The following is a 23,722-nucleotide window of genomic DNA, read 5'->3' on the forward strand; positions in this document are numbered from 1 at the left end:
TGATATTATATCCAGGAATTTGTTGTAATCTTCCTGAATGGGAGATTCAGTGGTGATTATTTTCGAATTAGCCATCTCTTGTACTATCACGAGCAATATTTGCCTGAATTTTTCCACAGTCAAATCTCGTGTGTCATATTTCTCAGTTTCATTGTTGTAAGGTAATTTTAATTCACGAACAACATTTGACACTGGGATATTGTATCCATTAACGACAAAATATGAGTTATCTATTGATTCTGGGTTTGATATTATATCCAGGAATTTGTTGTAATCTTCCTGAATGGGAGATTCAGTGGTGATTATTTTCGAATTAGCCATCTCTTGTACTATGACGAACAATATTTGCCTGAATTTTTCCACAGTCAAATCTCGTGTGTCATATTTCCCGGTTTCATTGTTGTAAGGTAATTTTAATTCACGAACAACATTTGACACTGGGATATTGTATCCATTAACGACAAAATGTGAGTTATCTATTGATTGTGGGTTTGATATTATATCCAGGAATTTGTAGTATTCTTCCTGAATGGGAGATTCAGTGGTGATTATTTTCGAATTAGCCATCTCTTGTACTATCACGAGCAATATTTGCCTGAATTTTTCCACAGTCAAATCTCGTGTGTCATATTTCTCAGTTTCATTGTTGTAAGGTAATTTTAATTCGCGAACAACATTTGACACTGGGATATTGTATCCATTAACGACAAAATATGAGTTATCTATTGATTCTGGGTTTGATATTATATCCAGGAATTTGTTGTAATCTTCCTGAATGGGAGATTCAGTGGTGATTATTTTCGAATTAGCCATCTCTTGTACTATGACGAACAATATTTGTCTGAATTTTTCCACAGTCAAATTTCGTGTGTCATATTTCCCGGTTTCATTGTTGTAAGGTAATTTTAATTCACGAACAACATTTGACACTGGGATATTGTATCCATTAACGACAAAATATGAGTTATCTATTGATTGTGGGTTTGATATTATATCCAGGAATTTGTTGTAATCTTCCTGAATGGGAGATTCAGTGGTGATTATTTTCGAATTAGCCATCTCTTGTACTATGACGAACAATATTTGCCTGAATTTTTCCACAGTCAAATTTCGTGTGTCATATTTCCCGGTTTCATTGTTGTAAGGTAATTTTAATTCACGAACAACATTTGACACTGGGATATTGTATCCATTAACGACAAAATATGAGTTACCTATTGATTCTGGGTTTGATATTATATCCAGGAATTTGTTGTAATCTTCCTGAATGGGAGATTCAGTGGTGATTATTTTCGAATTAGCCATCTCTTGTACTATCACGAGCAATATTTGCCTGAATTTTTCCACAGTCAAATCTCGTGTGTCATATTTCTCAGTTTCATTGTTGTAAGGTAATTTTAATTCAAGAACGACATTTGACACTGGGATGTTGTATCCATTAACGACAAAATATGAGTTATCTATTGATTGTGGGTTTGATATTATATCCAGGAATTTGTAGTATTCTTCCTGAATGGGAGATTCAGTGGTGGTTATTTTCGAATTAGCCATCTCTTGTATTATCACGAGCAATATTTGCCTGAATTTTTCCATAGTCAAATCTCGTGTGTCATATTTCCCAGTTTCATTGTTGTACGGTAATTTTAATTCACGAACAACATTTGACACTGGGATATTGTATCCATTAACGACAAAATATGAGTTATCTATTGATTCTGGGTTTGATATTATATCCAGGAATTTGTTGTAATCTTCCTGAATGGGAGATTCAGTGGTGGTTATTTTCGAATTAGCCATCTCTTGTACTATCACGAGCAATATTTGCCTGAATTTTTCCACAGTCAAATGTCGTGTGTCATATTTCCCAGTTTCATTGTTGTAAGGTAATTTTAATTCACGAACAACATTTGACACTGGGATATTGTATCCATTAACGACAAAATATGAGTTATCTGTTGATTCTGGGTTTGATATTATATCCAGGAATTTGTAGTATTCTTCCTGAATGGGAGATTCAGTGGTGATTATTTTCGAATTAGCCATCTCTTGTACTATGACGAGCAATATTTGCCTGAATTTTTCCACAGTCAAATCTCGTGTGTCATATTTCCCGGTTTCATTGTTGTAAGGTAATTTTAATTCACGAACAACATTTGACACTGGGATATTGTATCCATTAACGACAAAATATGAGTTATCTATTGATTCTGGGTTTGATATTATATCCAGGAATTTGTAGTATTCTTCCTGAATGGGAGATTCAGTGGTGATTATTTTCGAATTAGCCATCTCTTGTACTATGACGAACAATATTTGTCTGAATATTTCCACAGTCAAATTTCGTGTGTTATATTTCCCGGTTTCATTGTTGTAAGGTAATTTTAATTCACGAACAACATTTGACACTGGGATATTGTATCCATTAACGACAAAATATGAGTTATCTATTGATTCTGGGTTTGATATTATATCCAGGAATTTGTTGTAATCTTCCTGAATGGGAGATTCAGTGGTGATTATTTTCGAATTAGCCATCTCTTGTACTATGACGAGCAATAATTGCCTGAATTTTTCCACAGTCAAATCTCGTGTGTCATATTTCTCAGTTTCATTGTTGTAAGGTAATTTTAATTCATGAACGACATTTGACACTGGGATATTGTATCCATTAACGACAAAATATGAGTTATCTATTGATTGTGGGTTTGATATTATATCCAGGAATTTGTAGTATTCTTCCTGAATGGGAGATTCAGTGGTGGTTATTTTCGAATTAGCCATCTCTTGTACTATCACGAGCAATATTTGCCTGAATTTTTCCATAGTCAAATCTCGTGTGTCATATTTCCCAGTTTCATTGTTGTACGGTAATTTTAATTCACGAACAACATTTGACACTGGGATATTGTATCCATTAACGACAAAATATGAGTTATCTATTGATTCTGGGTTTGATATTATATCCAGGAATTTGTTGTAATCTTCCTGAATGGGAGATTCAGTGGTGGTTATTTTCGAATTAGCCATCTCTTGTACTATCACGAGCAATATTTGCCTGAATTTTTCCACAGTCAAATGTCGTGTGTCATATTTCCCAGTTTCATTGTTGTAAGGTAATTTTAATTCACGAACAACATTTGACACTGGGATATTGTATCCATTAACGACAAAATATGAGTTATCTATTGATTCCGGGTTTGATATTATATCCAGGAATTTGTTATAATCTTCCTGAATGGGAGATTCAGTGGTGATTATTTTCGAATTAGCCATCTCTTGTACTATGACGAGCAATATTTGCCTGAATTTTTCCACAGTCAAATCTCGTGTGTCATATTTCTCAGTTTCATTGTTGTAAGGTAATTTTAATTCAAGAACGACATTTGACACTGGGATGTTGTATCCATTAACGACAAAATATGAGTTATCTATTGATTGTGGGTTTGATATTATATCCAGGAATTTGTAGTATTCTTCCTGAATGGGAGATTCAGTGGTGGTTATTTTCGAATTAGCCATCTCTTGTATTATCACGAGCAATATTTGCCTGAATTTTTCCATAGTCAAATCTCGTGTGTCATATTTCCCAGTTTCATTGTTGTACGGTAATTTTAATTCACGAACAACATTTGACACTGGGATATTGTATCCATTAACGACAAAATATGAGTTATCTATTGATTGTGGGTTTGATATTATATCCAGGAATTTGTTGTAATCTTCCTGAATGGGAGATTCAGTGGTGGTTATTTTCGAATTAGCCATCTCTTGTACTATCACGAGCAATATTTGCCTGAATTTTTCCACAGTCAAATGTCGTGTGTCATATTTCCCAGTTTCATTGTTGTAAGGTAATTTTAATTCACGAACAACATTTGACACTGGGATATTGTATCCATTAACGACAAAATATGAGTTATCTATTGATTCCGGGTTTGATATTATATCCAGGAATTTGTTATAATCTTCCTGAATGGGAGATTCAGTGGTGATTATTTTCGAATTAGCCATCTCTTGTACTATGACGAGCAATATTTGCCTGAATTTTTCCACAGTCAAATCTCGTGTGTCATATTTCGCGGTTTCATTGTTGTAAGGTAATTTTAATTCACGAACAACATTTGACACTGGGATATTGTATCCATTAACGACAAAATATGAGTTATCTATTGATTCTGGGTTTGATATTATATCCAGGAATTTGTAGTATTCTTCCTGAATGGGAGATTCAGTGGTGATTATTTTTGAATTAGCCATCTCTTGTACTATGACGAGCAATATTTGCCTGAATTTTTCCACAGTCAAATCTCGTGTGTCATATTTCCCGGTTTCATTGTTGTAAGGTAATTTTAATTCACGAACAACATTTGACACTGGGATATTGTATCCATTAACGACAAAATGTGAGTTATCTATTGATTGTGGGTTTGATATTATATCCAGGAATTTGTAGTATTCTTCCTGAATGGGAGATTCAGTGGTGATTATTTTCGAATTAGCCATCTCTTGTACTATGACGAACAATATTTGCCTGAATTTTTCCACAGTCAAATTTCTTGTGTCATATTTCCCGGTTTCATTGTTGTAAGGTAATTTTAATTCATGAACGACATTTGACACTGGAATCTTGTATCCTCCGTAGAAAATATACGAATACTGGACGTCGTTTGGATCCTGAAGAATTCGGAGGAAATTGTTGAATAACAGTTCGTCTTCATTTGGTGTTTGTGTTGGAGTTGTTTCCCCAGCTTTCGTCTGTTCAGTTAATAAATTCAACACTTCGATGAATTCTTGCTCTGTTAAATTCCTCGTGTCATATTTCTTGTTTGCAGGATCATATGGTATGTGTAGTTCTACGACAATCGTATTCGCTGGAATGTTCTGTCCTCGGTAGAAAATAGACGAGTACTGGACGGCGTTTGAATCTTCAAGAATTCGGAGGAAATTGTTGAATAACATTTCTTCTTCATTTGGTGTTTGTGTTGGAGTTGTATCTCCAGTTTTCATCTGTTCAATTAGTAAATTCAGCACTTCAATGAATTTTTTCTCTGTTATATTCCTCGTGTCATATTTCTTGTTTGCAGGATCATATGGTATGTGTAGTTCTACGACAATCGTATTCGCTGGAATGTTGTGTCCTCGGTAGAATATATACGAGTACTGGACGGCGTCTGAATATTCAAGAATTCGGAGGAAATTTTTGAATAACAGTTCGTCTTCATTTGGTGTTTGTGTTGGAGTTCTTTCTCCAGTTTTCAACTGTTCAATTAGTAAATTCAACACTTCGATGAATTTTTGCTCTGTTATATTCCTCGTGTCATATTTCTTGTTTGCAGGATCATATGGTATGTGTAGTTCTACGACAATCGTATTCGCTGGAATGTTGTGTCCTCGGTAGAAAATAGACGAGTACTGGACGGCGTCTGAATCTTCAAGAATTCGGAGGAAATTGTTGAATAACATTTCTTCTTCATTTGGTGTTTGTGTTGGAGTTGTTTCTCCAGTTTTCAACTGTTCAATTAGTAAATTCAACACTTCGATGAATTTTTTCTCTGTTAAATTCCTCGTGTCATATTTCTTGTTTGCAGGATCATATGGTATGTGTAGTTCTACGACAATCGTATTCGCTGGAATGTTGTGTCCTCGGTAGAATATATACGAGTACTGGACGGCGTCTGAATCTTCAAGAATTCGGAGGAAATTGTTGAATAACATTTCTTCTTCATTTGGTGTTTGTGTTGGAGTTGTTTCTCCAGTTTTCAACTGTTCAATTAGTAAATTCAGCACTTCAATAAATTTTTTCTCTGTTAAATTCCTCGTGTCATATTTCTTGTTTGCAGGATCATATGGTATGTGTAGTTCTACGACAATCGTATTCGCTGGAATGTTGTGTCCTCGGTAGAATATATACGAGTACTGGACGGCGTCTGAATCTTCAAGAATTCGGAGGAAATTGTTGAATAACATTTCGTCTTCGTTTGGTGTTTGTATTGTAATTGTTTCACTACTTTTCATCTGTTCAATTAGTAAATTCAGCACTTCAATAAATTTTTTCTCTGTTAAATTCCTCGTGTCATATTTCTTGTTTGCAGGATCATATGGTATGTGTAGTTCTACGACAATCGTATTCGCTGGAATGTTATGTCCTCGGTAGAATATATACGAGTACTGGACGGCGTCTGAATCTTCAAGAATTCGGAGGAAATTGTTGAATAACATTTCTTCTTCATTTGGTGTTTGTGTTGGAGTTGTTTCTCCAGTTTTCATCTGTTCAATTAGCAAGTTCAACACTTCGATGAATTTTTGCTCTGTTATATTCCTCGTATCATATTTCTTGTTTGCAGGATCATATGGTATGTGTAGTTCTACGACAATCGTATTCGCTGGAATGTTGTGTCCTCGGTAGAATATATACGAGTACTGGACGGCGTCTGAATCTTCAAGAATTCGGAGGAAATTGTTGAATAATATTTCGTCTTCATTTGGTGTTTGTGTTGGAGTTGTTTCTCCAGTTTTCATCTGTTCAATTAGTAAGTTCAACACTTCGATGAATTTTTGCTCTGTTATATTCCTCGTGTCATATTTCTTGTTTGCAGGATCATATGGTATTTGTAGTTCTACGACAATCGTATTCGCTGGAATGTTGTGTCCTCGGTAGAAAATAGACGAGTACTGGACGGCGTCTGAATCTTCAAGAATTCGAAGGAAATTGTTGAATAACATTTCTTCTTCATTTGGTGTTTGTGTTGGAGTTGTTTCTCCAGTTTTCATCTGTTCAATTAGTAAGTTCAACACTTCGATGAATTTTTGCTCTGTTATATTCCTGGTGTCATATTTCTTGTTTGCAGGATCATATGGTATGTGTAGTTCTACGACAATCATATTCGCTGGAATGTAGTATCCTTGGTAGAATATATGCGAATACTGGACGGCGTTTGGATCTTGAAGAATTCGGAGGAAATTGTTGAATAACAGTTCGTCGTCATTTGGTGTTTGTGTTGGAGTTGTTTCCCCAGCTTTCATCTGTTCAGTTAATAAATTCAACACTTCGATGAATTCTTGCTCTGTTAAATTCCTCGTGTCATATTTCTTGTTTGCAGGATCATATGGTATGTGTAGTTCTACGACAATCGTATTCGCTGGAATGTTGTGTCCTCGGTAGAATATATACGAGTACTGGACGGCGTCTGAATCTTCAAGAATTCGGAGGAAATTGTTGAATAACATTTCTTCTTCATTTGGTGTTTGTGTTGGAGTTGTTTCTCCAGTTTTCATCTGTTCAATTAGTAAGTTCAACACTTCGATGAATTTTTGCTCTGTTATATTCCTCGTGTCATATTTCTTGTTTGCAGGATCATATGGTATGTGTAGTTCTACGACAATCGTATTCGCTGGAATGTTGTGTCCTCGGTAGAAAATAGACGAGTACTGGACGGCGTCTGAATCTTCAAGAATTCGGAGGAAATTGTTGAATAACATTTCTTCTTCATTTGGTGTTTGTGTTGGAGTTGTTTCTCCAGTTTTCATCTGTTCAATTAGTAAGTTCAACACTTCGATGAATTTTTGCTCTGTTATATTCCTGGTGTCATATTTCTTGTTTGCAGGATCATATGGTATGTGTAGTTCTACGACAATCATATTCGCTGGAATGTAGTATCCTTGGTAGAATATATGCGAATACTGGACGTCGTCTGGATCTTGAAGAATTCGGAGGAAATTGTTGAGAAGTCTTTCTTCATTTTCTCTAGGTGGTTGTGTTGTCGATGATACTTGAATTCTCAACTTTTTGATATAATCTGTGATTGCCGTCCACATGTTTTTCGTGGTGGTGTTTTCAATATCCTTATTATGACTTTTTAGGTAACTGAAAATGTACTTTGATGGTATTTCGTAGCCATCGAATGTGAAATTAAACATCGTATTTTGTCCTTGCGTCTTCATGAATGACAGTAGGGTTTCTAGGTAATATGTATCTACGATACTTGGTTCTTTGTTAAGTGGAAATGTCTTCTTTGAGGCAGTTACATTGTTTTCCGCATATTTGTTGATGACTTGCAGAATTTCATTTATAGTAGCGTTCTCTGCATTGAGATTTTCTTTTATATATTTTATTGGAATTTCTTGTCCATGATATACAACTTTTACTCTACTATTGCCCCCATATTGTCGTAAGTAGTTCAAAATATACTGCAGAAGTACAAAATCTTCTTTTGTAAAATTGTAGTCTTTATATTCATCGCTTGAAATATCTTCAGCTGCCATAATGTACAATTCTATGATGTCCCATAATGTTTCAGCGTTTATTTCATCTATTTTTTCTCCATAAAGTTGTGTAAGGGTACGTACAAAGTCTATGGGGATTAAGGTGTTATTAAACATGAAATCTTTTGTGGCTCCATCTTGTTGGTATACCAGAAACTGCAATATATATTGCAACGTAATTTTTTCTTCCATCGTAATGTCCTCATACATTGTCCTACACCTTTCTGTGGGGTGTTCGTTACAATAATGATTCCTCTCGTCCTTAAAGCTATGCTCCTGGTGGCCGCTACATGTACACTGATCCTCGTGTTCTTTCTCGTGTGATTCTTTGCCACGATTTCCTTCATTCTGAGATTCTTTCGGTTGATGCTCTTTGCTCTGATGAAGTTCATCGTGTTCTTCTTTGCTACGGGGTCCCTTTTTGTGATGTTTATCCTTCTTCTTTGAACCTTCATGGTCATCAGGCTTGTCTTTGTATCTTACATCATTTCCTTTATCATGGAGCTTTCTTTCATCATCGTCATCATCATCATCATGATTGTCATTCTCGTCATCATCACGATTCCGATTTTCATCTCCACGCTTCCTTTCTCCATGCTTATCTTCTTTAGGTTTTGGTCCTGCTCTCACTTCATGGTAGGCGATGAATAAAACCAAGGCCAGCAGCAACAATGTCTGAGAAAACAAATGCTACTTTTAAGTTAAACAAATATACATTAAAACTGTGAAAGCATAATAAATATAAATTTAGGAACGGTATAAATTATACATAACCTCTATACTTCTGTTATTCTATTGTTTTATATTTCTTCCTAAATTTAAACATCTTATTTCTTCCTTGTTTTGTATTGTCAAATTGTTAAAATAACACAACGCTATATTTTAAGATTTGTTTATAATAATAATAATAATAATAATAATAATAATAATAATAATAATAATAATAATAATTATTATTATTATTATTATTATTATTATTATTATTATTATTATTATTATTGTTATTACAGCTTATTGCTAGAAGAACAGACAATGTAAAAATATGCAAGGAATAAAAATTTCAGCACTCCTCTAAAAGAGACTGACTTCGTGCTCAGTGAAGGATTAAATATATAATGAATTTACGTAGATAAATTACAATAATAATTCGGTAATAAAAGAGTGCTTACATACACTTTTAAATGTAAAATTCTTCTAGTTAACTAGATAAGAATATTTTTTATTAATTTGTTACAAATTCTAGGACCAATATTACTGAAATTTGTGTGATTTTGATGTAATTATAAAGTTTAATAATACATTGAAATATTTATTATATATTTTCAAGGCTTCAAATTCTTTAAACAATTTTTCGATAGGATAATTAAACAATAGGTTTTTTAGACATATTTCAGTTCTTCTACGTCATAAATTTAGTGTTTTAAAAGTACTACCCGATCCTAATATTGTCATTAATGTGTTTTTTGTACATTAGCATTATAAACAGCCTTTATCGTTAGTGAAAATCATGCATATATTCCAAATCAAAAAAAGGGTTGGAATTAATCTACCCTCAAAAAATAAATAAAATGAGAATATTCTCAATCTACCAAAAGTACAATAAAGTAAGTTATAATATTTAAAATAATTACAACAAATAAAAAAAATTTTCTATAATAATTATAACGAAAAACTGACTCTCTTGCCATAACATTATTATATCAGACCCGTAAAATATTACCATGGCAACTAAAACGTTATGACTTTTCTTATAATAGCGTAACTTGTGCCATAAAGTTAACATTATGAAACGATTTGTCATGCTATAATATTTAATACATCACTGTTGTCATAGTAACCTCTTTCTTCATAGACCATGATATCAAACTATCCATCATCACAAATCTGATGTTATTTCTTTATTAATTGTTTTATAATGCTGTCGAACAAAAATGGCGTATGAAACAAGTTTATAATGTTATACAGATATCGCACTCGTCAAAATTAGGTTTCCTAAACATGGACTGACGCAATAAAGTATCACATTATAGAGTAGTTTCATAATATATTATTATTATGTGATGTGAATAAAAAGAAGTCTTTTCTATGTATTTTATAATTGTAATCCACATAGAAATATAAAAAAGCAAAATGAAAGCATAGGCCTACAACTGTTTGCTTGCATTTTTTCAAGTAAAGAGGCTACTTCTGATTTTACCTATCTATTTACAGGCTTACTTGAAATAACTAATACTTCGAAAAAAGTCAGATTTTATACACATTCATAACGTAAAATATTATAGTACACAACAGGATTTTGATTAGTATTAAATACATAGGATTTTCATTAATTAAACCATGAATTCAACCAAATTAATTGCGAACTAAAATACAATAAATCTGCATAATTTGTAGTTTGTAAGCATAATCAAATCTTTACCTGAATGCAAGAACTAGCTAATTCAATTTAAAAAAAAAAAAAAAAGTTGTTTTATAGGCTGGACTGAACACTGTTTACCAGAGTGCTGCATTGGAGTTAAATCGCTCGCTTGAACTCGGTCGAATGTCGCACGCTCGAGCGAGATAAGATCGGTCGTGATACGCTCGTAATAAATAGAAGCACAGTGCAAGGTCATCTCACCGACATGTCTTATCTTGTATGGAAGGCGACAGATAAGATACACATATGTTTTGCTCACACGGTAAAAATAAGGCTTTATTTTATGCGTTTATGACAAACGTTTAATGGAACGTACCAAAACAGTAACATGAATTTATAAATAAAATAGTATGAAAAACTTCGATATACAGTTATTATTGCTAATTATTACTTGTTCAGTATTTGATTTACCACATATATAATATGATAGTCCATACATAGTGTTCCGCCTATATACTGCGACAATGTAGAAACGTTTTACAAAATATTATTGATATAGCAGTAGATTAATAACAATATTAGTACAGAGATAACGTCACAGAAAATATAATAAAACGAATAATCATGCTGCACAACTGTTACAGACGCAAAGATTGATACACTAATTATTATTAGAGATTATTATTATTATTATTATTATTATTATTATTATTATTATTATTACTAGAAAATTTGATGCATTTCTTGCATTATCGTGATTGTATTCTCCGTTTATAATAATTACATTTACATCCAATAACATCTATCAGATGTGACAAAAAACAAAATCACTCCTATGGGGGGGAGGGGGGGAAACATTTACCTACAACATTTATATTACATTTTAAAGCAAGTTTTGTAGTTGTACTATGGAGAGGTTAGTTAAACACTGCAAAGTTTTGAAATGATAAACATCTATGATGTTACTACACAGTTCATCACTGTAACAAGAACGGCTTATACCGTTCGAGGATTTATGGCTCGCCACAATTTTATCCATCATGCATGTGCGCTACCTATCGGATTAAGCTATGAACTACTTGGCGCTCGAGCGAAACGTCCGATGCAGACCTCTGCCGGTTACAATACAAGTAACTTTTCTATATTTTCTGGAAAAAAAAAAAAAAAAAAAAAAAAAATACACTTTTTGTCAGTTAATATTGTTTTTATACAAAAAAGACCCATGAAGTTGCAAAAGGTGTAGAATGTAGATATTGAGTACGCCAGTGGCGGCTCGTGAGTTCTAGGCTAGGTGGGGTCAGATTAAAAATAAACTCATGTCTTATACCGTATGTCTCTATAGGCGCGTCTTTTTATGCCTTTATAGTTACATCAACATATTAGTTCATATTATCAATCGTGGGACTAGAACAAGTACTTAAGAATAAAACATGCAATAATTAAAATATTTCTACACAATAATTAGTACATGTGTAATTAATAAAGAAATAATCAAGTTAAACAAATCAACAAACTTATAGTGGTCGGTTATTTGTAAAGCTATGCTGATTCTCTATTCTTTTTTTTATTATCCAATTTAATAAACGCTATTTCACCCTGAGGTATATTAGGGTTATAGTTGGCATCAAAATACATATTTTATAACCAATAAACAATAGTAAAGTTATAACATAAAATAGTGGTCACAGTTAATCAATAGTAGATTAATAAAACAAAGTTTCACTTTCACTTTCAAATTAATACTTAATTCATGAACAATGAAACAGTTAAGAGTAATAGAGAGATATTACAAGCAATGATTTACGGTTACAAGTTACATACATGATTCAGGAACAAGTACAATAATTAAAATATAACACAAGTAATGACTTACAACTAACGAATACCGAAATTCTTGAAGGGCAATATATAATGGTAGGGGCAATACAAAAGATTTAAAAACAAATGTAAACAGTAAAGGAATAGTAGAAAAAATGACTTAAGATTACAAATTAAACACAGTCTTTTTAAAGCAATAGGTAACAACAAAGAGATACTAATAACAATACACTGGCTGTAGTTACATATTAAACAAATTATTTAAAAAACAAACACGCAAAGGATTAATAGCTATTTTCAGGCATTATATACATGGACCATGACTGTAATTCACATCTTCTTGACGTTACTTCGTATATTATTTTGTGTTTCAATCTATTTCAATTCGTTATTTTTCACTGTAACAACAAAATATGTTTCATAAAGCCTCAAGGCATTTCTCTATACTCATTGTATCACGGTTCTCTTTGTCAATGGCAACCTGTAATGGTTATAGGAAGAAATATTTATAAATAAAAATAAAATAGTTATTAAACACATTATTTTAAAAGCAATAAATAGTTATGTTAAGAGATGATTTGAAATTTACGAATTAAATGCATTATTTACTAACAACAATTGGCAATAAGGAGGTATTACAAGAAATGGCTCAAAATTGGAAATTAAATATACATAATTAAAAATAAATAAATAAGTAAATAAAAATAAAAACCAATAATACAATAGTATGCGACACTGTTGTATTATTAGTTTTTATTTTAATTTATTTATTTATTTTTAATTATGTATATTTTCTATTTGATTATTTATATTTAATTCTATTATTATTCTATTGTTCTATTCAATAATAATAATAATAATAATAATAATAATAATAATAATAATAATAATAATAATAATAATAATAATAATGTTTTATTTTCGCTGGCAGAGTTAAGGCCATAAGGCCTTCTCTTCCACTCAACCAGCCTTAATCAATACAATACATACATTTAAATTACAAATATTTACACTACACTTAAAACGTTCTCCAGCAATATTCTCCACTACACATTTATTTAAATTTAGATAAACCTATAAGGTAAAGTAGTAACTTAATTTATGAGCTAATTTAATTCAATGAATTATAATTAATTTAATATTTGAGATAGCTAGTAAAATGATGAAAATTAATTTAATATAAGCTTACTAGGACTATGTTACAGGGAGAATATATATATATTTCTATTTCTATAATGAGAATATTAATGTAATTGCCATTAGAGGTTTTGTAAATCTATTTAGAAAAATTAATGATAATAATAATAATAATAATAATAATAATAATAATAATAATGGACAGATGTTAGTTTCATTATAAGTAACAAATATTAATCAGCAATTCATCTGTTAAGTAAGAATTTATGCAATTTTGACCTAAATGAAGTTATTGTCCAACAACCCCTTATATCACTCGGAAGCGAGTTCCAATTTCTAGCAACTGAAACTGTATAAGATGAAGAATATAAAGATGTCTTGTGGTAGGGTATAATGAGTAAATTGTTATGATGAGATCTTGTACTTAGCTGATGATATGCGGATAAATTTCTCTATTCTCTATTCTTCTGATGCGCAAATTTATCAATCACTTTCGAATTATAGTTCGTTATTTGAGCCGTTCAGAGCAAGAGTGGTGTAAGTAAAAAATGAGTAATGAGGGTTAAAGTAAACATTCTGTAAAATACGATGAAAGAGTAATGGAACGGAGAAAAATTCTCTCCGGCGCCGGGATTTGAACCCGGGTTTTCAGCTCTACGTGCTGATGCTTTATCCACTAAGCCACACCGGATACCACCCCGGCGTCGGACAGAATCGTCTCAGACTAAGCTCCAACTCTTGGGTTCCCTCTAGTGGCCGCCCTCTGCACTACGTCATAGATGTCTGTGAACGTAGGACCGAAGTCCACACATGTGCTGAGGTGCACTCGTTGTGAGTGACTAGTTGGCCGGGATCCGACGGAATAAGCGCCGTCTTAAATCACGAAATGATTTACGCATATCATATATATTATTTTAATGTACCGAAGTACATATGATATTTCCATGCAGATGTTCCGCGGGCGGCCACTAGAGGGAACCCAAGAGTTGGAGCTTAATCTGAGACGATTCTGTCCGACGCCGGGGTGGTATCCGGTGTGGCTTAGTGGATAAAGTATCAGCACGTAGAGCTGAAAACCCGGGTTCAAATCCCGGCGCCGGAGAGAATTTTTTTTCCGTTCCATTACTCTTTGATCGTATGATGACGCAGAATATCTGCATGGAAATATCATATGTACTTCGGTACATTAAAATAATATATATTCTGTAAAATACAGCGCAAAGTTGCAATTAATATTCAATTCATTTAAACTATTATTAGTCAGTGAATAGCAAGAAGACCATATTAATTGCTACTTTGCACTGTATTTTACAGAATTTTTACTTTAAAACTCATTACCCAATTTTGACTTACACCACTTTTGCTCTGAACGGTTCATTTAGTGAATGTAAATAGAAAGAACAGCCAGTGATTTTAATCTTTCTTGTGTCATAATGTTTCTCAGAAGAGGTTTTACGCGCTTAGGGGTTTGAAACAACGCTCTTCTACTGCAGTAGTCACAGGGTCACAAGAACTATTCCCAACAACAACTTTGTTACTTCCTGGGATGTGTCTGTAAGGTCATTTTCATGGAGTAACAACATTAACGCACTAGAAGTAGGTAAGAGGGCAAATCGCAATATAGCGAACGTAGAAGCTCCGCCCACGACCCCTTCCACTTTTCCCCTACTAGCTCACCAGACACTCTACGTGATAGGCGAGTTTTGTGTCGAATGCACATTTCATGTGAGTGGGGATAACTTCCCCTACTGCCGTTCGCTATATTGCGATTTATCCAGGTAAGATCCTGAACGTGGGATTAGAGTACAATGCACCTAGTTCATTTCTAAGTATTTCCTTATTCAGCATATTGCATTGCATAATAATGGTTTGAAACAATGAGTCGGGGAAATTATAACAATACATACGGATTTTTTTGGGATAAACTATGGAAAATGCAGAAAAAAATCCCGAGGTTTGGAATCTGTTACTTATTTGACACGTTATGACGTCAGACGCTTCATTTGAATTGACAGAACACCTAAAGTTTTAAATGCTATACCGTTGTTAATGTGTCTTGTACAATTTTCATGTTATTTTACTCTCTCAGACAAAAATGCTTCAAATCTGTACACTCCTTATTAGTCCACAGAGTTTCGCCCCACAAAAAGCAGACAATAAAAACAATATAGGGGAGAGTCGGGTAGTATCGGACATCGGGTAATATCGCACAGTGCGTTTCTTTCATCTACCACCATATGGTAGTACCTGAAGGACATCGATATGTTTCTCTATGCGACATCACAGAAACGTAACCATGTCAATTAGGTACTATCATCGTGTGGTAGATGAAAGAAACTCACTGTCCGATATTACCCGATGTCCGATACTACCCGTCTCTCCCCTAACGATTTTCGTTTCTCATATGCCGTTAACCATTCCTTCTTTTCAAACCACTCAGAACAAAATTTTCTGCATTTCTTTCCGTCCTCTTGAACGATATTAATATTTTTAGTAACAATGGTTATTAAAGGAAAAGAATTCGCTCCGGCGCCGGGGATCGAACCCGGGTCCTTTGTTCTACGTACCAAACGCTCTCTCAGTGGTTAGAGCGCTTGGTACATAGAATCAAGAACCCCCGGGTTCGATCCCCGGTGCCGGAGCGAATTTTTCTCCTTTAATAATCGTTGTTACAATAACACATAAATTCTCTAGGACCAAAAATGTTAAACTTTAGTAAATATTTTTAGGCTGAAAATTCCCGAGAGCTTTAATTGTCAAATTATCTTCTAATTTTGTCCACACCTGTGGAGTAAAGGTTAGAGCGTCTGGACGCGAAACCAGGTGGCCAGAGTTCCATTCCCGGTCGGGGCAAGTTACCTGGTTGGGGTTTTTCCCGGAGTCGATTCCCGGTCGGGGAAAGTTACCTGGTTGAGGTTTTTTTCCGGGGTTTTCCCTCAACCCAATATGAGCAAATACTGGGAAACTTTCGGTGCTGGACCCCGGACTCATTTCACCGGCATCTCATTCAGACGCTAAATAACCTGAGATGTTGATAAAGCGTCGTAAAATAATCTACTATATTACTTACTTACTGGCTTTTAAGGAACCCGGAGGTTCATTGCCGCCCTCACATAAGCCTGCCATTGGTCCCTATCCTGAGCAAGATTATTCCAGTCTCTACTATCATATCCTACCTTCCTCAAATCCATTTTAATATTATCTTCCCATCTACGTCTCGGCCTCCCTAAAGGTCTTTTTCCCTCCGGTCTCCCAACTAGCACTCTATATGGAATTCTGGATTCGCCCATACGTGCTACATGTCCTGCCCATCTCAAACGTCTGGATTTTATGTTCCTAATTATGTCAGGTGAAGTATACAATGCGTGCAGTTCACACCCATATAGAACAACCGGTAATATAACTGTTTTATAAATTCTAATTTTCAGATTTTTTGACAGCAGACTGGATGATAAAAGCTTCTCAACCGAATAATAACAGGCATTTCCCATATTTATTCTGCGTTTAATTTCCTCCCGAGTGTCATTTATATTTGTTACTGTTGCTCCAAGATATTTGAATTTTTCCACCTCATCGAAGGATAAATCTCCAATTTTTATAGATCCATTTCGTACAATATTCTGGTCACGAGACATAATCATATACTTAGTCTTTTCGGGATTTACATCCAACCCTATCGCTTTACTTGCTTCAAGTAAAATTTCCGCGTTTTCCCTAATCGTTTGTGGATTTTCTCCTAACATATTCACATCATCCGCGTAGACAAGCAGCTGATGTAACCCGTTCAATTCCAAACCCTGCCTGTTATCCTGAACTTTCCTAATGGCATATTCTAGAGCAAAGCTAAAAAGTAAAGGTGATAGTGCATCTCCCTGCTTTAGCCAGCAGTGAATTGGAAAAGCATCGGATAGAATCTGGCCTATACGGACTCTGCTGTATGTTTCACTAAGACACATTTTAATTAATCCAACTAGTTTCTTGGGAATACCAAATTCAATAAGAATATTATATAAAACTTCTCTCTTAACCGAGTCATACGCCTTTTTGAAATCTATGAATAATTTTAACTGCGAGAACGGAATCAAACTGTCTAATGTATTCATTCTTTCAAACACGTTTGCACACTTTACAATACTTTTACTTAATGGTGTAATGTTATCCACACTTTTGTAAACGTGCAATTTACGTTGAACATAATTATAGAACTTCAATTTTAATACAATACTACATACAGAATTGAACAGAAGGGCGGCCCCAAGTAACGCTAGAAGACTTTGAGGATGATGGGGAAAGGGACGGGGAAGTACTGCTATGTTACAGTCCAATCTTTAGTGCTAAAATGAACCAAGTACAGGGCGGACTCTCACGGGCCCAGTCAGTCCATTCTCTCGCAGAATTGCGTCAATGTATAATACTTTTTTGTGTATTGGAAACACATTAATAAAGATGACTTTAATATGAAATATACTGCACTATATTGTAATTTACGTTCTCAAAAATGGGGACCGGAGGGGCCCCAATGGCCGTTAAAGAGGAACCGTCCCTAGAGTACGCAACAAAATTGATAGTTGAAACCCCTTTAAGGGTCGTATTCATAGACGAGACTTTGGACCAAAGTTGGCTTTGGAAAGTACAAAGTCATCATTTTCCTATTCACAGTCGACACTTTAACGAAAGTAAATTTCAATCTTGACTTTACTTCGAAGTCGCCGAAAATCTAGACTTTGACTTTGACTTTCGTTCATGGACAAGAGGAAAATGACTGATATTTGGGAAATTGTGGAATTTTCCGAGAATATTGACGACATCTAAGAGATTATTAAAGCTGATCATGTTCCTTAGCGTATTATTATAGATTATAAATTCAAATCAAGGTACAGATTTGATAAACAGACAGTATTAAATATCATGTTTCAACTTTCATTGATGAATAATCAAAGAGGATTATCTGTTCCACCAATAAATAATACAATTTATTTCATCACGATTTTACTCTATAGGTAAGGATTAATAGCTTAATATTGATTCTTACTATTTAATTCTATAGAGGATAGGTTATACAGTTGGAAATGCAGTCGTCATAATAATGTTTTCTGCATATTGATTTCAGATAATTTCTAAGTAATTTCTGCACACATACAAAGAATGTTTCTTTGACAGTCTGTCATTGGTGGCATCTTATCTTCCATATATTCACAACAAAATTATTTTACAATGAAATAATTTCAGGGCTTAATATGAAACTAAAGTAACTACAGTAGATGTTTTATTCACAACAAAATTCTTAACAGGCAATACTATTTCAGATAAACTATACCATCATGTTTTGTAGTTATGAACTGTGTTATACACAAGACTGTTCGAACAGAGTTACGATTTTTTGTGGCCAGGTAGAAGAACAAATTATTATCGATTGGTGTAAAGACCTAAAAATGTCAATTTTTGTACTTACGTTAGTTTCACAATAAGCTCTCGAATAATATTATTCTTATGTAAAGCTGCAAGAATTATTAACAACTGCTTAACATGTACCGATGTTCAATTGTTTTATTGATTTGTGACTCAAGAGATGGCTTTGATTGTGGCAATGCCTACTCTATTTCAACTATCTATCAATTTAATTCGTTTAGAAGGCAGTGATTTTGATTGCCAACATTAGAACAAGATCGTCAAATCTCGACTTACCAAAGCCAAAGTCAAAGTCTCAGAATTATTGTCTATGAATAGGACTTTTAACAAAGTTAAACTTTACTACGAAAGTCGAATTTGGGAAGTCTTTCTCCAAAGTCTCGTTTATGAATACGGCCCTAAAACATTGATTTACAAGTTTAAGAGTAGCCATGTCAACACTAAAAAGACTTTCACTGGTTTCGAAAAAATGAGCAAAGGTGCGTAGGAAACTTTTATTTTGTTTTCCCTTCTCGAATTCATTGATGCTGCGAATTCAATGGCTCTAAAGAAGAAATTGAAGGTTTTACTTGCCCTTCGGAATCTTGGAATGTGTGGCTTGGGTTTTTCAAGTGTTTCTGGGAAATATGTCTCTTGTCTCTGGAACGCCCGCTTCAATGTCAGTTATAAAGGGACACCATTTTATTTTTACTAACATTTTTAATATTAACCTGGCTATACCTTTAGAGAACCGGAAACACCGTTTGCGACCCCCTTCCACCACTGGAGTTCGATGATACCGGCTAAAATACAAACAAATCACTCTACTAGGTATAGGAGGAAAGAAAAGTAGTTCATCCATTTACGTAAACTAGGAAATATCGCGATTTTGAGTTCGATAATTTTCATTAGGTTTTTGTTTAATCAAAATACAGTACTGTATTAAGAATAAGTGTTTTTACTCACGAACTGAGCTATCCATGCGAACGTATTCATTAAGCAGTGTATATTATACTGTCTACAGCAATGTACAGAAAGAAGTTAAATTGAAAAATAATCATAATATGGATATTTAAACATATTTTTTAAAATGGTGGCCGTTCATTTCGATACAGGCCTCAGTTCTTTTGTGCTTATTATCGCACTATAGACTATTGCATCTAATTCCAATTGCCAGTCTCGTCCTTCGTACTAGTAACTCATGTTGAAATAATTCTGTACCTACTCTATAAAAGAGTACCTTACGTACTGTAAATTCAATCTTCACTTCTACCCGACCCGCACAGATAAAATTACTCAGACATGCTATCTACTGTTCGTCCAAATGGTTATGTCGCAGGATCGTAGAAAAGGGGGGAAATCACGTGACAGTTAATTACATTTATTTAAGTTACTTTAAACAGTTGCGGGTGAGGGAAATCGGGATGCGAGGAAGCCAACGGACAACAGTACCTGTGCGAAAATATGATTCAATATTGAAAACTCTTTCGCCACTGGAAAATGCGAACATATTTCTGGAACGTACTATACTCACTAACTCAGTACCGTTTGTGTTTACTACGACCTTAAGGCGACTTTGACTGTATACGCTTGGTTCTGTGAGGAGAACAGTTGGAAGTTTACTAGTAGAGGGAGTGGGAGCGAAGTACATTAAAAAACTCAGGTACAATAAAAATTGAAGTAAAAATAAAATGATGTCCCTGTAGAAATATCATCGAAGGGAGAAAAATCGTGCAAAATGTGAAAACGACAAGAAGATTTGCATTCTGCACATCGCTAACTGTGAAAATCCTATCTTTTTTACTTGGTTATTTAACGACGCTGTATCAACTACTAGGTTACATAGCGTCGATGGGATTGATGATAGCGAGATGGTATTTGGCGAGATGAGACCGAGGATTCGCCATAGATTACCTCACATTCGCCTTACGGTCCCAGAGAGTCATAGATAATGTGTAGGAGAATATATTACTGATTAATTTCTGTTTTCTATTCACCTCAAATAAGAAATTTGTGACAGTAAAAAAATACTATGAACTTTAGCATCAATTGAATAGATAGAATTAAACCAAAACACCAGCTTTGGTAATACGGATATTCCTGATTATTTAATATCTATATATTATATGTAATTTGAACTGGTAATGGAAATTACGGGAAAACGGCTGAACGGATTTTAATGAATGACCCGTCATTTTGAAACTTGGCATCCATTGATTTTCAGAAAAATAGTAACTTTCAGTGAAGCGTTAGTTTTCCTACATAATTTTCCTATTTTCCAAAATTCATCTTTCGTCAGTTTTGAGATCTAAGTAATTGCATTTCAGTATAAAACAAAACACACACTACAATAAACAATACGATATTACACGAAGGCCATGACTTGCAGGATTGCTGACATATTTAGAGCTCAAATTCAATTGTTATTAAAAACTTCAAGGCTTACTAAAAATAATTTACAGATCTGATTCTGTGGTGTGTAATTTTCTGAGTACAGCTGTGTATTGGATATTAAAATCTACAAAACTTGAGGTTGATGACATTATTAACATTAGATATGAAACATTATTATAGTTAATGCCATGATGTAACTATTTTTCATTAATTATACATATTAATGCTATATTGGTGATACAGGTATGAAAGTGAAACGTTTTGGGGTTATGTAAGTAGATGTAGAGAATATCTTAAATTAGATCTTCATTTCTATAATTTACTGAGTGGCGGCTATATAGTATAGGCCTATATAAACTACAAAACTTTCGTAAGGTAATATTGTTATTAAAAATAAAAATATTTCTATAGTTATTAATCAAGTGGGGTTGGGTTTTTATTCATATACATAATGGCGGTGTGGTGTAGATATTTAGATTACATGAGTTATTCTCTTCAGTATTTGCTCGAGAAACGGCAAAAATTACAGTTCCTAAAGAAAGACCAAAAGGTATTACTTACTGATAAAATAAGAGCCCTACAACATTGTGTAGTCTCCCGACCATTTCAGCAAGATCTCTTAGCAGGATAAAATGATTTTACCCCCTAAATGCAGCAGCTATACCAAGATGCTATGTCTATTGTTCGAAAGCATAGCAAATCTGACTTTTTTTAAACTTTCACCTACAAGCCACAGTGAGCTGAAATAGCTACTGCTTTACTCCTACATGAAAAACCCATTGATCGTCCTGACATTGTTACTTGCGTTTTCGCGTTGAAACTCAAAAACTGCAGGTGGATAGATTCAAGAAAAAGTATTTGGCATAAAAAACATTCAGAGGGAGTATGGTTCATTATTACGGAAGCAAATAACTTTCAAAATGTCTGGTATTCTTCATTGAAAATAAATCTGAAAAATTTTTATTTTTGTTTGTATGTTTGTCTCGCAGTTATATGTAATCTATACTAATAATAAATCTGTAGCCGAAATTTTTCTGTTAATTTTCGATTTTCCAAAAATAATTGGTCCTAACATATATAATTAACCACCCTGAAACCGAAAATCGCTTTTTTGAAATTTTTGTTTGTATGTCTGTCTGTCTGTCTGTATGTTTGTTACCTTTTCACGCGATAATGGATGAACGGATTTCGATGAAAATTGGAATATAAATTATGTTCGTTGTAACTTAGATTTTAGGCTATATGGCATTCAAAATACAGTATTTAAAAGGGGGGTTATAAGGGGGCCTGAATTAAATAAATCGAAATATCTCGCTTATTATTGATGTTTGTGAAAAATGTTACATAACAAAAGTTTCTTCAAAAATGATTTCCGATAAGTTTTATTCTTTGCAAAATTTTGATAGGACTGATATTTAATGAGATAAATGAGTTTTAAAATTAAAATAACGCCATCTAAGATGGTGCAATGAATTAAGAACAAATGACTTCGTCTATAAGGGGCCTTGGACAAGAACAATCGAAACAGGGGCCTTGGACATCAACAATCGAAAGCTATGAAAGATAGCCTACAGAGAATGTTTCTGTTTTTGTATGAAGTAATATCAGAAGCTAGATTAAGCGATTTGTATAATTAATTATTTCACCATTGGAAAGTGTAGTTTCTCTAGATGGACATAATGCTATAATGTTTACAGTAACGTCTGAGTAAATCGAGGACAGGTAAGATTAAAATAGCTTCTATTGCACAGAAAATTTGATAGGCTATTCTGTACATTCGTTTTCTGTATTTCTTAAAATAATATTTATGTACACTCATTTTGATTTCAGAGAATTAACGAACAACGAGAGTGTATTGATTTAGTATGCAGTAATAGTACGTTAGCTTAGCAATCCATTATTTTATAATTCATATTTTAACTATGCTCAATTGAATCGTGTTAAAGTACATAAAATATATATGCAATAAATGCAATGCAAAAAAATTCGGTAATGAGCGAAGCAGATTATCTTGCGCTGTTGTAAAAGTTGTTCCCTGGATCAAACGTCCTATTTTAATTATGTAATTACTTTATATTTATTTCTAACGGGTGCAGCGGAGCGCACGGGTACGGCTAGTTTAGTATAAATATAAATACCCATCAAATATCAAAAGTAACTTGTTCAGGATAAAGGCAAATTTTTGTTGTGCGAATGATTAGAAAACCAGTACATGTTAAACATTGAAACTCACCTTAATCCCCATGTTGTGAACACGGTAGGATTTTCTGCCACACTGTTGCTTCCAGAATGGCGGCGCTAAAAGTACATCTAGCCCTTGAAATGGGCACTTTTATAGTGAATTCAGAACACGGAACGCAGTTT

The 23,722-nt window shown here is 33.8% G+C and overlaps 1 protein-coding gene across 1 annotated transcript; it reads right to left on the reverse strand.

Moving 5' to 3' along the window:
• Positions 1-964: 964 nt before the first annotated feature.
• LOC138711601 (uncharacterized) lies at positions 965-23,722 on the reverse strand. Its single transcript, XM_069842746.1, has 3 exons — positions 23,592-23,722; positions 1,215-8,937; positions 965-1,017 (listed from the first exon to the last, which is right to left on the reverse strand). The coding sequence occupies exons 1-3, from the start codon at positions 23,601-23,603 to the stop codon at positions 965-967; spliced, it is 7,788 nt and encodes a 2,595-aa protein (XP_069698847.1). The 5' UTR covers positions 23,604-23,722.

The sequence above is a fragment of the Periplaneta americana genome, chromosome 2, assembly GCF_040183065.1.
Source record: "Periplaneta americana isolate PAMFEO1 chromosome 2, P.americana_PAMFEO1_priV1, whole genome shotgun sequence".
Lineage (NCBI taxonomy): Eukaryota > Metazoa > Arthropoda > Insecta > Blattodea > Blattidae > Periplaneta > Periplaneta americana.